Source organism: Scardinius erythrophthalmus, assembly GCF_964197995.2.
Source record: "Scardinius erythrophthalmus genome assembly, chromosome: 17".
NCBI classification, from domain to species: Eukaryota; Metazoa; Chordata; class Actinopteri; order Cypriniformes; family Leuciscidae; genus Scardinius; species Scardinius erythrophthalmus.
This window is the reverse complement of record NC_138237.1, coordinates 18330221-18345586: the sequence shown is the minus strand read 5'-3', so window position 1 is coordinate 18345586 and position 15366 is coordinate 18330221. Positions and strand designations below refer to the sequence as shown.

Sequence of the window (15366 nt, the reverse complement as noted above, 5' to 3'; positions counted from 1 at the left end):
CACACCGGCGGAACCGTCTGTAGATCCTCTAGGCACCCTTTAAAAAGGTCCGGTTCTCTGAGGAACCACACAGGTTTCCTGAGGAACTCTAATATTAGGCACTTTGTGGAACCACTTTGGGTGCCTCCAGGAACCAAATTTCATTTTTTTTTTAATATTTAATTTCATGTTGTTACTATGGTTACCTTTGACTTCTATTATAATAAACAAATTGAACCAAATACAAAATAAGAATTGTTTATTACATATTTGATATTCATTTTTATACATACACTTCCATGCACATGGGGAAAAAAGCTAACTACAAATTAATATCAATGACTACACAAAAAAATAGTATAATACATAAGCAACATGAATAATCAACCATGTATATACAATAGATAAACAAGAAAAGACATCTCAACAAAATGCATGGAAACACATATGTTCCACTAAATAAATCAATGTAAAAAAAATTACATTTGAACTAATTAAAAATGTCCATCATACTTAACTTTAAAACATTTGTGTTTCAGTCCGATGGTGAGTCTGACATCACTGTTTCCAAGTCCAAAAGCTGATCAGATGCCAAAAACAAACAACAGTGCTAATATACACTCATTGTGCTGTAACCTTTATCTCTATTATATACCGAAATCTCTGATGGTTAGTTATTCAACTATTTTGAATCATAAAATGTTTAAGTCTGGGATGCCGTTAGACTGGAGACTGTAATGTACACTATGGCTTTTGAAAAGCTTAAATGTGAGACTTGAATCAACAGTGTTCATAAATGGTTGTTGAGTATTCTCATGAAACAAGATAGAGGAAGTAGAAGTAGAGGCTTCGACCCGAAACAGAGTTAAGGTACAGTAAAATGATCTGTTGTTCTGTGAATGTTCACTGGTGAATTCAGTCATTTCAATATGAATTCACACGATCAGCAATTTCGTTTGTGGTCAGAAATGTCACTATGGGACCAAGTTGGTGTGAGGTACTTAATGAGTTAGAAAAGTGAAAAGGTACAGCATCGTTTTCCGTTTGTTTTTCCTCTTTTCTGGTGGATGGTCCAGGCACTTCAATGATTTTCAGGTCTACAGGAGGATTTTTATTCTTGATCAAACTTGTATTTCAGCTTACCGAGATCCCTGCAAAGTACAAAATTTACTGTTAGTAATGTTATTAAAGTGATAGTTGTGAAATTTAAATAATTTCCTCAGCCTTGTGACGTTCCAAACCTGTTTGACTTTCTGTCTGTGGAACCCAAAAGCAGATCTCAGGCATAATGCAACCCCAGTCACCGATCGCTGACACTGCATGAAACACAAGCAGAAAACAATTGTGTAAATCATTCATGAAACCATTCTTATGCACACTTGTCTAGTTCAATTCAATGCAACAATTTATGTAAAAATGGTTAAGCTCCAAAAATGTCCCAGAAAAGATTCTAAAAATAATCAATGAGTTCACAACTCATGTGTTATGGGTTGTGTTGCAAGTCTTCTGAAGCCTAATTGCTTTTTCCTATTTATTTATTTTTTTGTCGAAAAAGACTAAACTTGAAGTTATAATTCAGAGTTAAAATGTCTATAGCATTTTTTGTGAATCAAACCTGTGATATTATTTTTCTGAGTAACATGAATGAGATTTGAGATCATGAGAAAAGATTTTCAGAGAGTAACTGATTAAAAAACACAAGTACACAGTCAAACAATACAACTTCACACAGCTAAAGTTCATAGTAATAAAGTACTTGCATGTGGTGCAGGTAACTTACTGTAATTCAATGTTGCCACTGAAATGTTCAGATTATTTTAGAAATGTAATGGTTGTTCTGGGGAAACAAAAGAACAAAGATGATTATTCACAACATAATATTTATTGACCAGTAAATGGCTTTAAAATGGTATTTGAGAGAATGAGGGCACCTGTAGTAAGTAAAGTTAACGTTAGGCTAAACAAAAACAGAGCAAACTATAACCTGTTTTTGTTATTCATAACAAACGCCAAGAATCAGAGAATTTTCTAAATTAGTTAGGCTATATCAGCAATTTGAAGACAGTTGTACAAAATATGTTGAATTGAATAACTAAATCAATCTAAGACAATAAGTCAATCATTTCCATTTGTTCATTAGATCAACGTAGTTAGCATCGCGGCTAAAACCTTCATACCAGATACTGTGTGTGCAATAAACGAGTGGTAAACACTGTAAAAACGTAGTAATGTATAATAAATTTAGTTTATATATGTGTGTGTTTAAATATATAGTGAGTAGACTCTGTATTTATATTTATTTGGCGAGTTTACAAACCTTGTAATGGAGAGCCGAATAAACGGCGGAAGCTTTGATGAGAGGAGCCGTTACTTAGTTTCCTGATGACGATCAGCTGAGCTTTGTTGCGCGCGAGCAGCGCGAGCATCACTGAAGCGACGACAGCAGACTGGGAATAGCAGCAGTTTCGTGACAGAATAATACTTTTCTCCTCCTGCTTCTTCTTCTTCATAATATTATTATTATTTAGTGTTGTTGTTTAAGGTTTAAATGACTTTATAAAATAGGCCTATACTAAATATATGTAAGCTACCCAAGTGAAAAAGACTATAGTTACTGTTAAATGTATTAAAAATGCATTAAAGTATATTTGTATTGTAGGTCTACTAAAAACACACTCAAGTACATTTTTAATACATTTAATAGTACATCTTTTTCACCTGGGTATGTATACTGAATCAAACTTGCCTATAATAATAATAATAATAATAATAAAAATGCATTAAAGTAGGCTATATTTGTATTGTAGGTCTACTAAAAACACACTCAAGTACATTTTTAATACATTTAATAGTACGTCTTTTTCACCTGGGTATGTATACTGAATCAAACTTAAGTAGCCTATAATAATAATAATAATAATAATAGGATAATAATAATAATAATAGAATAATAATCTAATTCGGGCCTCACTGAACCATTGGGGTCCTCCAGATGCTGGCTTTAATATAAGAGATCTTCCAGGAACCACTTAAATGTTAAAAGATCTTCCAATAACCCTTTTATCACATTTAAGTTCCTCTATTTTCCCCCAAAGCACTTCGAGGTCTCATGGTAATGAAAAGGTGACTCCAGAACCTCTGAAGTAAATACAAAGTGCTTAAAGGATCCCATAAGTTCCAGCAAGAACCTCAAAGATTGTCAATGCTCCTCCAGTAACCCTACTATAGGAGAAAGAGCTCTGAGGCACCAAAATTACATTTTGAAGTTCCTTGAGTATCCAACAGGATACTTGAGGCTCCTTTAGTTTTTACAGTGTGCTGTAAACCAACTGTCTCTCTTGTATCAGAACCTCAGTGGCCACTAAAAGTATTTGACAGTTTTGAATGTCATTGCATTACACAACAAAATATAATTATTCACAATAGTTACGTAATATATATGATATCATAATTTTCATTGGCATCTATGTATTTGGGTTGTGCTCTTGGTCCCAGTGTGTTTGTCCACTTTACATGGAAGTGTAACATGAGAAACTCATAAATGAATGTAGCGAGGCACTGTTTCCTTTGCTTGGCTGAGCTGTTATGGATGGAAACACGGACACACACACACACACACACACACACACACACACACACACACACACACACACACACACACACACACACACACACACACACACACACACACACACACACACACACACACACACATATACTTAGCTATCTAAATGGGGACATTCCACAGACAAAATAGTTTTTATACTATACAAACTGTATATTCTATCCTAAACCTTCACACAAAACGTTCTGCATTTTTACATTTTTAAAAAACCTTTTAATTACTTTATTTTTTTATACCAGATTTACAAATGAGGACATCCCTAAAGGAAGGTTTTTGGAGCTTTTGTCAGGTTTTGGTCACTTTTGGGTACAAATTTGTCCCCAAAATATAGCTAAGTAGGTACACACACACACACACACACACACACACACACACACACACACACACACACACACACACACACACACACACACACACACACACACACACACACACACACACACACACACACACACACACACACACACAAATTCTGACCTCAAAACCAGAGAGGGGATGAGCTCAGAAGAGCAGAGATCTGTGATTAAAGTGCATCCCCTCAGGCTGTGAACCCAGCAACTAACCCTGGAATCTAAATGTAGATTTATTTTATTATTTTATTGCGCATTAGCCACAGCCTACCTTTATATGCAGCCTGCATTTAAACAGACTGCATGGATGGGGGAAATTAACAATTCCAAATTGATGAAAAAGATTTGTGTGAAAATTAAATTCATAATCTAAAATCTGTTTATCGATGAATTAATTAATGCTGTCAGGCCACTATTAAAGCACTGTTGTTGTTGTTTTTATATAAGAGAATAAATCATTGTGTTACAGCATGTATCAAAAGTTTTTTCTTTCTCACTGCGTGTGATGGAATGCAAGAACGGCCATCCATCCCGCCACCCTCAATAATATATGAGACACAGCTATCATTGTGTCATCCTAAACCTTTCTACTCCAGTCCGCTGTATTCTTGCTCATGGAGGGGAAGGTCTGTGAATTATTCAAGCCAAATCAGTTTAGAGAGACTCAGTTGCTTCTTTCTCTCATTGAGCCTGTGGACTTCGGCTGTAATCATAAGCTCAGAGAGGTCACATCATATTTATTGGATATTTCTCTTTGTTTTTTCTTCTTTTTTGAAGATAGCTGTTGTGCCTTTTTACATATTGGTCAAGGCATTGGACATGAGATCATGGCACCATGGTTCAAAGAGTTTTAGGGGTACCTTATATCTGTCTGACTGTTTTATTTCTACCCCTCCTCCTTCAAGGTAAGAAAATCAACAAACATTTTCAATATTCTGTTCAGTGCCAGTGTCAACTAATCCTTTCAGTCATACATTTGTTAGCTGTTCCATTTGATTAGAAGTATTTGTTTTCTTGTTCAGACTCTGATTTGTGTGTGTAGAATGAGGAAAATTAAATGCATATTTATCACATTGTCAAAATACAAGTGAAGAGACACTACCCGTTACATACCCTTAGCAGGTCAATGCTAATAATATCTTGGATCACTGACACCTTTAAAAATTATTTTTTGTGCTCTCCCAGGCGTAGATATCTTGGATCCGGGACAGGTGGTATACAGTGAGACTAAGACCAATGGTGTGGTGGGACGTGGAGTCATCTTGGAGTGTGGCCCCACCTTACCCGATGTCTACATCTGGGGCTTCACACAACCGGGCACAGACATCATCCGTGCTGTGGTGTATAACTTTGGGAAGGGTCCCAAAATACAGAAAATAGCCAACGAATTGGGTGATCTGACAGTAATCAGCAACAGCGCCTCTCTGTCCATTGAGAAGCTTCTTCTGGCTGCAGAAGGCGTGTACACCTGCCAGGCACTGTATGATACCCCGGAAGGAGCCAAGCTGTATTACTACTATGTATTTCTGCATGTTCTAGGTTAGTGGTAATCAGAGGTTGTCTAAGTACTGATCTGAGCAATAGCTGACCAAGTTCAAGGTTCATTTATATTGATCCTGGGATTTAAAGTGGTGCAGAAACCCTAAATTAACCTCATGTCTTACTGGTATGCCCCAAAGTCTTCTTAGTATACATCAAAACTATTGTTGTTATATTGTTTACACCAAGGAACTAGTCTTGTGATTAACAAGTGATTGATCTAGTTAAGTATAACTTTGACGATATTAGCATGAATTGTTTGTTACCATCTACAAATTAATAAATTAGTACATGTAAAGGTAATTTCCAATAAATAAAAAAAACTTAAACAATTTCAGTTACACTGAAATTACATCAACTTGTTTATTGTTTAGGTTGTGCTATGTTATTATATTTTACAGCCACTCTTTCGTGATCTATCAGTAATGAGGTTCCATTTTGTAATGACTTTAACAGTGCCAGTTACCAAACCTTACATTTTGATGAGCGACTCTTCGCCAGTGGAGGGCACGTCAATGACCATGCGCTGTGGCCTGGAGAATGGAACTGGGCCTATTAATTACATATGGGAACAGGAGAGTCGGGAAAGCCAGCTCACCACCATGGCTGAGATCTATGACGACAACCGATTCAATGTCACTGAGGTCAACCGCAATCACACTGGATGGTACAGGTGTCTTGCCAGCAACCAAGTCAACCAGCAGCGCAGTGACCGAATCTGGCTCGACATCATTTGTAAGAGACTCCCGTGTACTCTTTGAAATAAACAACACAGTTTGGTGCATAATATAATTTTAGTCTGTGATATGAAAAGCAATTTAAAGAGAATCTGCCATGTAAGCATCTACGTCTCTTTTCTAGTTGGTCCAGACCAGCCTCAAATCGATGTCACCCCGTACTCAGTGACAGAGCGGGGTTATTCCGCCCTGGAAAAAGAGACGGTTTCCCTCCTGTGTCAAGCTTCTTCTAATCCCCCCAGTCAGTATGTCTGGTTCTACAACAACTCCCAGGTGTACACAGGTCCACAGTTCACCATCACCAAGGTCCTACGCATGCACACGGGCCACTATGCATGCCTGGCTCAGAACACTTACCTCAACACCCGCTCCAGGAAAACCATCACCCTCACCGTCTACTGTGAGTGCTCCCACAAACCCCTGCCTGGATTCTGGTGGCCATCTTTGCTGTTTCTTCAACCTGTCCTGATAGAGTTCTACAGCTTCTTCAAGTTTGCTTCTCAAATTTCTTGCCTTTGCTTCCTCTTATATCTTTTCCTTTACACAAACATGCTCACACGAACATAAAGACAGTTACGTAAACAAAGGTGTCAGGATTCCAGAGTGGCCGATTGTGGACGTGCATCTGGAGGAGATGAAGGACAGTTCTGAGGTATACAGCAGGTGTGATTGCTTCTGTGCTATGACAAGTCGAGAAAGGCCAAAAGGCCTTGTTTTGCTTTGTCATAACACCTCAATCCCCCCTTCATGCCTTGAATGTACATCTATTCTTGAATGACCAGGGTGCTAACAACCCCACCAATACTGTATACTAACACAGCAACACCTTCTCATGATATGTCTTAAAGTTTGGCTCAGTTGAAACAGGTGAAATCCTAATAGGTGATTTTTTTTTTTTAGCAGATGCCAATCCAATATTTCACTACTCTTGAACTTTCTAGAAGATGACCTCTTCTATCTAGATAAATAATAGACACCTAAGCCGACCTCTTCATTCGGCTCAAATTCAGGAGCACTTCTCTGCCGCTATCAGTTTCCAAAATTGGCCCAAATTACCCTGGATCCATTTTCACTGCCCTGTGTTACACAATGGTTTTGTTCCCACAGATCCTCCAGATGGCGCTCCAACATGCTCGATCTCACCAGTAAACAATTACACTGACTTGGCCCTCCGCTGTACCTGGGAGGGTGGTATCCCCGAAGCCAATTTGAGATGGACCCCGTATGTGTTTGGAGAAGAGAGCGAGGGACTCACAAACATCACCAAGATTCAGAAAGGTGAAGTGACTGGAAACAACACTGTGTTCATCTGTCAAGGCTCACACATCGCATCAAATGAAATCAAGAGCTGCAGTGCCAGAACTTGTAAGTGTAAAACCAAGAGCAATTAGTTCACGTTGAGATGAACGAAAGGTCAGTAAATAATTTGTACATACTCTTGATCCTAGGGATGCCCTATGGGGAGCCAAAGTGTTCTGCATATGCAACTCGAAACAATGAGTACCTAATGCTGTCCTGCTCTTGGGAAGGTGGGTTCCCTCGAGCCCTGGTATGGTGGGCCTCCAGCTCAGGGGACATGCAAGGCACGTCTGAAGAGAATGCCAACATCCTGGTTCTGCGGTCAAGCGCTATCTACAGTGGCAAGGCCTTTATATGCCATGCAAAACATCCATTGGCTAAGGGGACCAAACAGTGTACTTTAAAGCTGGGTAAGAAAGGGTCAGTCATTATTTTTCAGCACTCTTTTAAATCAGTAAAATAATCCCGTTAAAACTGTGCCCTTTCGGTCTTCAGAGGCACCAGTCCTAGTGACCCAGCGCAGTGTGATGACCGTCTATGAGGGTAGTGATGTCCAGCTCACCTGTATCTTGAGTAGAAACTACCCTGTCACAGAGATCACCTGGTACAACAACCTGAAACAGCATGTGATTGAGATTCCTAAGAAGTACGTCCTGGAGCGGGCTGCTGCCTGGACCAACTTGACCGTGCGGGAAACGGACAGCGATACGGACAGCGGACAGTACTGGTGTTCGGCTACCAATGCTGTTGGAGGGGCAGAGATTCCCATTATGCTGACGGTGAAGAGTAAGCAAGCCTTTAAGTTTCATACTGACATTATACTTCATATACAGTACTTACACTACAATGGTACATAATGCACATGGACGGGTACTACTGTATCTATCTCAACTCCTATAGCTCTTTAATTGGTTGTTATATATAAATGAATAGCTTTCTAAATCTTCCTATTTCAGGGTATCCAATGCCCCCAAATATAAGCATCAATAAGATCATTTACAACAGTCGTCAACGGATTGATGTTGACCTAGAGTGGCAGCTCCAGACTGATGGCGAGCTCACCGGATTCTTTATAGAGCGCCAGAGGCTCCCTGATCCTGTGAAGAAAAGAAACAGTGATCTTCTCTGGCAGAAATTGGTAGATCTGGAGCCTGATTCCCGAAACTACCAAATCAACAATCTGGATCCCACAGCAACCTATGCATTTCGCATTACTGCCCTCAACCATCGCACCATTGGAAACCCTTCAGAGACAAAGAGCCCAGGTGAGAACACTTACAAGGTACATTGAAAATCTGAGCATCAATGCACATATAAACATGAATTAAAGGAAAATAGAAAAGCAGAATATAATTTCATGCTGTTGGCAAATGTTTAAGATTGAGGTGTTTTTGTTGTTGGGATTTTTCTTTTTTTTTATAGTTATCACTCACTGAAAATCTAATGCTGTTGTTTTTTGTTTTGTTGTCCATTCAGGTGAAATGCACACTTGACCACTTCCATATCCACACATCTCCATCCTTCTATCCCTTTCCTCTTACATGACCTACCTGTTAACTTACCCTTTGACCTTTCCTGACATTACTTTTGTCTACTCATCTCATTCTGTCTGATAACAACTTGCCTCTAAAAAAAGAGCATATGATCATATATGCTAATGATGCTAAATAAACTAGTTAACCCAAGTAAATGTTTAAGCTTATTCCCAAAAATCAGTAACACATTACAATTTATATTATGGAGTAAGAGCTCTAAGCCTCTGAATAAATGTCCGATTACCATGGTACACTATTGTGACACTGATATTGTGAAGCTGATATAGGTATGCTGTCTTCCAGCCGAACCTCCCTTCAATGCCTACCCAGCTGTGATTGGGGCAGCCATCGGGGGCATGATCATAGCTACAATAATCACTGTACTGCTCTTCTTGTATGTGGTACGGAACCGCAACAATAACCCACGTGAGTTACGCATCCTTAACGTTGAAATAAATACATTTATTTCATAGTTAACACTAGCAAGGCTGTATGCTAATACCATTTTCACACTTTACAGGGCTTCATGACTTGATATTTGGAAGGTATGCTTTGATAATTGATATTGGATAGTTATTTGATTGCTCTTTACTATTTCTTGATTACTTTACTACTATTTGTGTTTTTCAGGCAGAATAGCCAGTCTAGAGAGAACATTAACTTCCCTGAGGATGAGGTTCCTGGAACAGCAGAGGGGGAGAGAGGTACAGGACAGCCAAGCCCACCAGCTAGTCCAGGTACCTCACACCACTGAAACTTATTATCCATCTCATACCAAAATAATTAGAAACATTTTATAATTTTCAATAACATTTAAAAAAAAAAAACGTGTTCTTTTACAGCAGCATCGATGGCACTGCCAAGGCCAACCGCAACACCTACAAACCTTCCCCCTGGCGAGGAGCCAGTCAACGTAACTATTACCGTAATGGCCTCAAGCTAAAGACAAGGATGATCATGACCATGTTTGTTACCATACATTTAATACTGGGGATCAGGAACACATTCTCATCATCAATAGAAGTAAACTAAGAAAGGGGGAAAAATATTTTGTGTTGAATGTAATTTTATGAGATCAACTTGCAAGTGTCTCCCATTTAGATAACATCTATAACAGATATTAGCATGCTAACATGGTTTTGGTATGACTGAAACACAAGCGAATTTTGTTAATTAACAGCAGGATTGTTATATTTTTTTCTACATTTACTGCTTGCTTCTCCTACACCAGTACACAGATTGAAAATGACTTGAGTACTTTTCCATTCACCTTTCATGTGTCTATTTACAATGAACTAAACTGATTTTAACTGCTTCTGAATCACATGGGTTGAGGTAAACCAATCATGAAGGTAAATGACAACTTGATATTTTTGAATGAATTGTCTTTGTAAGCAAAATACACTCATTTCTGAACTCAGCGTTGAATAAAATGAAGGCTGAACATGATACATTTTTCTTCCCTTTTCTAATTTAAACAAAGCTGTCTACGCCAAACAGCATTATTAATGACAGATTTATTTTAAATTTTGCTTTCACTTGCATCTTTTCAAGGGGCAGCAGAACTCAAACCCTCTTCTTCACTTCAGTAACGGAACACAAATGAACAGATAAACTCAACTTGACAGTTTCTCCTCACTCCTTCACTCACTGATCAGAAAAACAGACATATACAACTACAAACACAAATCCAAACACATTTCACAATCATAGAACAACTTAGTGTGCTTGTGTATATATGCATGTGTGAATGTAGGCTTTGCATGTTAAAATGTGGACATGCATCAATTCAAAGGCAAAACCTTTTGGTTACTAATAATGTCAGACAGCTTCAGTTTCAGTTTCAGGAATATTCTCTTGAATTCCAAACCGTCCCCCTAGAATACAAAAGAACAGTTTTGAGAAGACAGCTTTACTATTCAAAACAATTATATTACAAAAAGAAATACTAATTATAAAAATAATTATTCTTTATTCAAAGATTCTTGACAAACCAGTTAATTTAGAATCATCAGAGTGAGGTAAATGTAATTAATAAGCCATAAATTATAGCATAAAAACAATTTGCTTACCTTTGACAGTCGGAAATCTACTAAAATGCGTTCCTCCATTTCCAGGAAGTGTACTATGAAGATCAGCTTATTATTGCGGCGATCCATCGTGGACACTGTCGCCTATTAATAGAAAGAGAGAAAAAGGGACAAGAAGATCAGTGCATTATAAGGGTCAAGATTTAGTGCAAAGTATTTAAAATACTTAAACTGATTGTTTAATCTAGTGACCTGATTGGTGCAGCTCTGTTTCCATGTGTGACCCATAGCAATGCAAGCATCACGGAGCGCAATGCAAGACGCCTCTGCCTTCTCCGTAGTAAAGAACCTGGTCATCCTTCTCACCAACCGCTGCCATGGGTTCTGCAAAAAAATACAAATAAAATAAGTGAATAAAACATTTTTTGTATTTAATTTAATTAGTTTTATTAAAAAAATAACTGGGTAAAAAAAACTACTGTAAAATGACCCAAAATTAATAATAAATCAGGCAATATATTTCTGACATAAAATTGAAGCACTACTATGGAATAAGAACAAGCATTTTTGACAGAAATAACTGAGACATAAATCATAAAGCATATATAAACATGCACAAAAACAAAGAAGTGAAAAACAAAACAGTAAGTCAGAAGCATACTATCATTCGTATTAATTTTATAGAATAGGTTACCTGGCTGGCACCCGGAGTGCCAAGTAGTTGGCTGCCCAGTAACATGTGGTCAGGACAGGTAGGTTGTGAAAAGCTGACACTGACATCAGTGTGCACTGTAACCTCCTTCTCCTCCCACAATCCCTGCGGTTCAGGCTGAGAGCTGGAGATCTGTGCTCTGTCATCACTGAGGAAACACATAGATGGATGTGACCCTTAGAACATAATATAGCATATACTAGTGAACAGTTTCTCTTCATACTAACCTGTCATTCAGCGGCCATTTGCATTAATTTGTGGTACTGACCTGTTTTTTCGTCTCAGCTGTGAGAGCTCTGAGTCAGCCCGATGCATCTTGGTTACTGGCATGTCACTCTGTCGTTTTACTGCTGTGGTCAAAAACACAGATCCAACAGAATCACAAAAATTCTTGAAAGACTTAGAGTTACTGAGCTAATGCTTGAAAGCAGTACCTGATTTGAAACTTCTGCAAAACCAACGATGTTTCTTCATTTCAGGAATGGTAAACCTTTCCTCTGGATTATGCAGTAATATCTTGGATAGCAGACCTGACAAAGAAAATAAAACACAAGCTTAAGCATCACATATAATCTGAGTGTTTTTAAGGTGTTTTTATGCAGTTGCTAGGGTGTTCTGAGTAGTTGCTTTCTGGCCCCAGTTAAAAGAGCCCACAATTCTATGATATTCTGGTCTAAATAAATACAAAAAATATAATGGATTAAATAAAGCTAAGCTACTTACTCAGGGCCACAGCATCTATTTTCTTCCACGGTGTGAGGTAGATCTTCTTCTCCAGCCAATCTAAATATTCCTGACAGTTTTCGCTCGGCTGGTCCCATGGTAACTCTAAGGAAAAATGCAGTATATACTAAAATCTTGACAATAAGATGAATGACACTCTGAATGACACTCAGAAAACTGTTGTCCTACCTCCAGCTAACATTGCAGTGAGCACAATGCCACAAGCCCAAGTGTCCGCAGGTTGAGCGTGGAACGCCGACTGTGACATCAGCTCGGGGGCAACATAGGGTAGAGTGCCACACAGACGGGACAGCGACCGCTCTCGGCCACGGTGGCGGAACATGGTAGCCAGACCGAAATCAGAGATCTTGAGATTATCTGAGCGAAAATATGCATTTTAATAAAATGTTGAATATTATAAATTGTGTGCGTGTATACAAACACATGTATATATATATATATATATATATATATATATATATATATATATATATATATATATATATAATATAAATAAAAATTCAAAATAGGAAAATTTTCTAACAAAGATTTTGCTATCACTTTATAACAAAAACTTTAACACATCCATGCTGAATAAAAGTATTAATTTCTTTCCTAAACTTTTGAACAGAAGTGTATATTGTTACAAAATATTTTTATTTTAAATAAATGTAAAAAAATATTAAGCAGCACACCTGTTTCCAACATTGATAATAAATGAGTATCAAATCAGCATATCAGAATGATTTCTGAAGGATCATGTGACACTGAAGACTGAAGTATTCATTATGAAAATTCAGTTTTGCATCACATAAATAAATATTTTATAGTATATTTAAATAGAAAACCATATATATATATATATATATATATATATATATATATATATATAAATATTTTTAATAACGTTTTTGTCACAGTTAACACTGTTGTGTATATTAGAGTGACTGAAACACTGTATTGCTAGAATCGGTTTTATAATGAGGAAACACAAAACCATTTAGATGTACCTTTATCATCAAGAAGAATATTCTCAGGCTTTATGTCACGGTGTGTAATCCCAATGCTGTGAAGATATTCCTGTAAGTGAGAGAGATTATCTAGTTTCACTACAAAGGCAGATGGGGTGAAAACTGTTCACAAAACAAACCAGAGTCAAAGAAAAAGTTTTAAAATCATCAAAACCTTACCACACCAGCTATTAACTGCTGAAAAAACCTGTGCGCCTCCTTTTCTGGCATCCCAACATCCGGTTCTGTCAGAATGGGAGTCAAATGACATTTTGAGTAGAGTCTTCTCGCTCGTCACAAACAGTCAGACCCCACCAGATCTACATTACAGAACAAAAGAAACTGATCCAACAAAAAAATGAATGTCCAAATCTCACCGATTCGGTCAAAGAGCTCTCCTCCGCTACAGTACTCCAAGAAGATGTACTGTGTCGTCCCCTCACTCCTATGCCCAAAGAAACGTACAATGTTGGGGTGTGAGAGCATCTTGCATATGCAAACCTCCTTCTTCACATTTTCTATACAATCCTTGGCTTTTGCCATGTCAACAACTTTCACAGCCACAGCCTCTTCTGTCTTCTTGTTGACCAGCAGTCGCACCCTACAATCATTTGAAGTAGATTCATATATTTTAAAACTTCAACTGATCAGGATGGCACTAATAAAAAAGTACACTAGTGGTCACTTACTCTCCATACGCCCCCTCTCCGAGGGTTTGTACCACATCCCAGTCTTTAACAAAAGGCACAGACATGATCTGATCTGTGGACACAAGTCAGGACATCCTTGAGAACTAGTGAAAGCAAACCAGTTAAGTTTTACTTTAAGTTACACACACAGTAAATAATAAGCAGCTCTTGGGGGGGGGGGGGGGGGGGGGGGGTTAGCAACTGTACTAGGTTAGCAACTGTAAACAAAAGTAAAATGTCAACTCCGACAATCAGATGCTGTCCGATGTCTGTCCGATGTTTGTCAAATAAACATACCTTGCGAGTAACCTACATCAGTGTTAAAGCTGTCCCATGTGAAGCAAGTTGTTTATCAGTTCTGTTGGTATATTTACACAGACAAGTTATGAATGTCTACACTGCGCGACCGTCTAAACTTTGGCGCGTTCTGGAGACTTGACATCACCGGAAGCGCGCGGAGGAGACATTTCAAATTAAAAGCTTTGTGCGTCTAAATCCAATAGCAAGTGTCAAATTTTAAAAATTAGTGGGGAACTTTTCATATTACCTGGAGTATATCCTTTCGTGTTTCTTTCATTGGAATTAAATTGCAAAAGTGATTCTGTTCTGTTATGTAACTATCACCATCAGATATACAAAAACCTAATATATTAGCAGATATACAAACTAAAGATGAATGTGAGTAATGTTATTTTATGTGTTTCTGATCCTATACTTTTATATAGAATTGTAAAGAATATTTCTAATAAAGAATATTGGTTAGGATCCGATGTTCCGTTTTTGGTTTGTCTGGTTGCTTTTCTTTTCTTTTTTAATAAAACGTTTTTCTTTTCGATAAAACGTCGTAAGATTAAAGGGGGGAAGGTGGGTATCGTTTTAACGCTTGAAAACTACACAAAATAAAAGCTCGCCTGTCACGGTGATTAAGAAAAATTATTAAACAGTCGCAAGTTTTTGTAATAGGGCATTTAACTTTAGCATTTAACTGTATTGTAGGATAATTGCAAGTTGACAATCATCATCGTATCATCATCACATAAGTTGATTTTGAAAGGCGGCTGATGTGGCTTGCCGTTGTTATGGCAACATCAGTTCAGTTCCGTAAACGCAACTAACGTTAGATAGTTGGAGGGTCATT

The 15366-nt window shown here is 37.8% G+C and overlaps 2 protein-coding genes and 1 long non-coding RNA gene across 4 annotated transcripts; 1 reads left to right on the top strand and 2 right to left on the bottom strand.

Annotated features, from left to right (window-relative positions):
* Positions 1-223: 223 nt before the first annotated feature.
* Positions 224-2551, bottom strand: LOC308706168. The gene is made up of 4 exons (XR_014032003.1): positions 2297-2551; positions 1760-1816; positions 1221-1295; positions 224-1130 (listed from the first exon to the last, which is right to left on the bottom strand). It is a non-coding gene; the product is annotated as an uncharacterized lncRNA (long non-coding RNA).
* A 2238-nt stretch (positions 2552-4789) lies between these two features.
* On the top strand, positions 4790-10007 carry vsig10l2 (V-set and immunoglobulin domain containing 10 like 2; the record flags this gene model as incomplete). The annotated part of the gene is made up of 12 exons (XM_081391565.1): positions 4790-4859; positions 5140-5493; positions 5950-6228; positions 6355-6630; positions 7338-7595; positions 7679-7939; positions 8025-8315; positions 8486-8794; positions 9368-9490; positions 9585-9609; positions 9695-9801; positions 9907-10007. 12 exons carry the CDS (start codon positions 4790-4792, stop codon positions 10005-10007), a joined length of 2454 nt encoding a protein of 817 aa, XP_081247691.1.
* On the bottom strand, positions 9374-14684 carry chek1 (checkpoint kinase 1). Of its 2 annotated transcripts, none has more exons than XM_081391567.1 (13): positions 14526-14684; positions 14229-14301; positions 13917-14140; positions 13720-13784; positions 13540-13609; positions 12719-12907; positions 12530-12634; positions 12241-12336; positions 12075-12156; positions 11789-11954; positions 11347-11478; positions 11137-11238; positions 9374-10941 (listed from the first exon to the last, which is right to left on the bottom strand). In XM_081391567.1, the coding sequence occupies exons 2-13, from the start codon at positions 14291-14293 to the stop codon at positions 10849-10851; spliced, it is 1389 nt and encodes a 462-aa protein (XP_081247693.1). In that variant the 5' UTR covers positions 14294-14301; positions 14526-14684; the 3' UTR covers positions 9374-10848. The 2 variants fall into 2 exon arrangements, with proteins under 2 accessions (XP_081247693.1, XP_081247694.1); XM_081391568.1 differs by having other exon boundaries at positions 14542-14682.
* Positions 14685-15366: the final 682 nt, after the last annotated feature.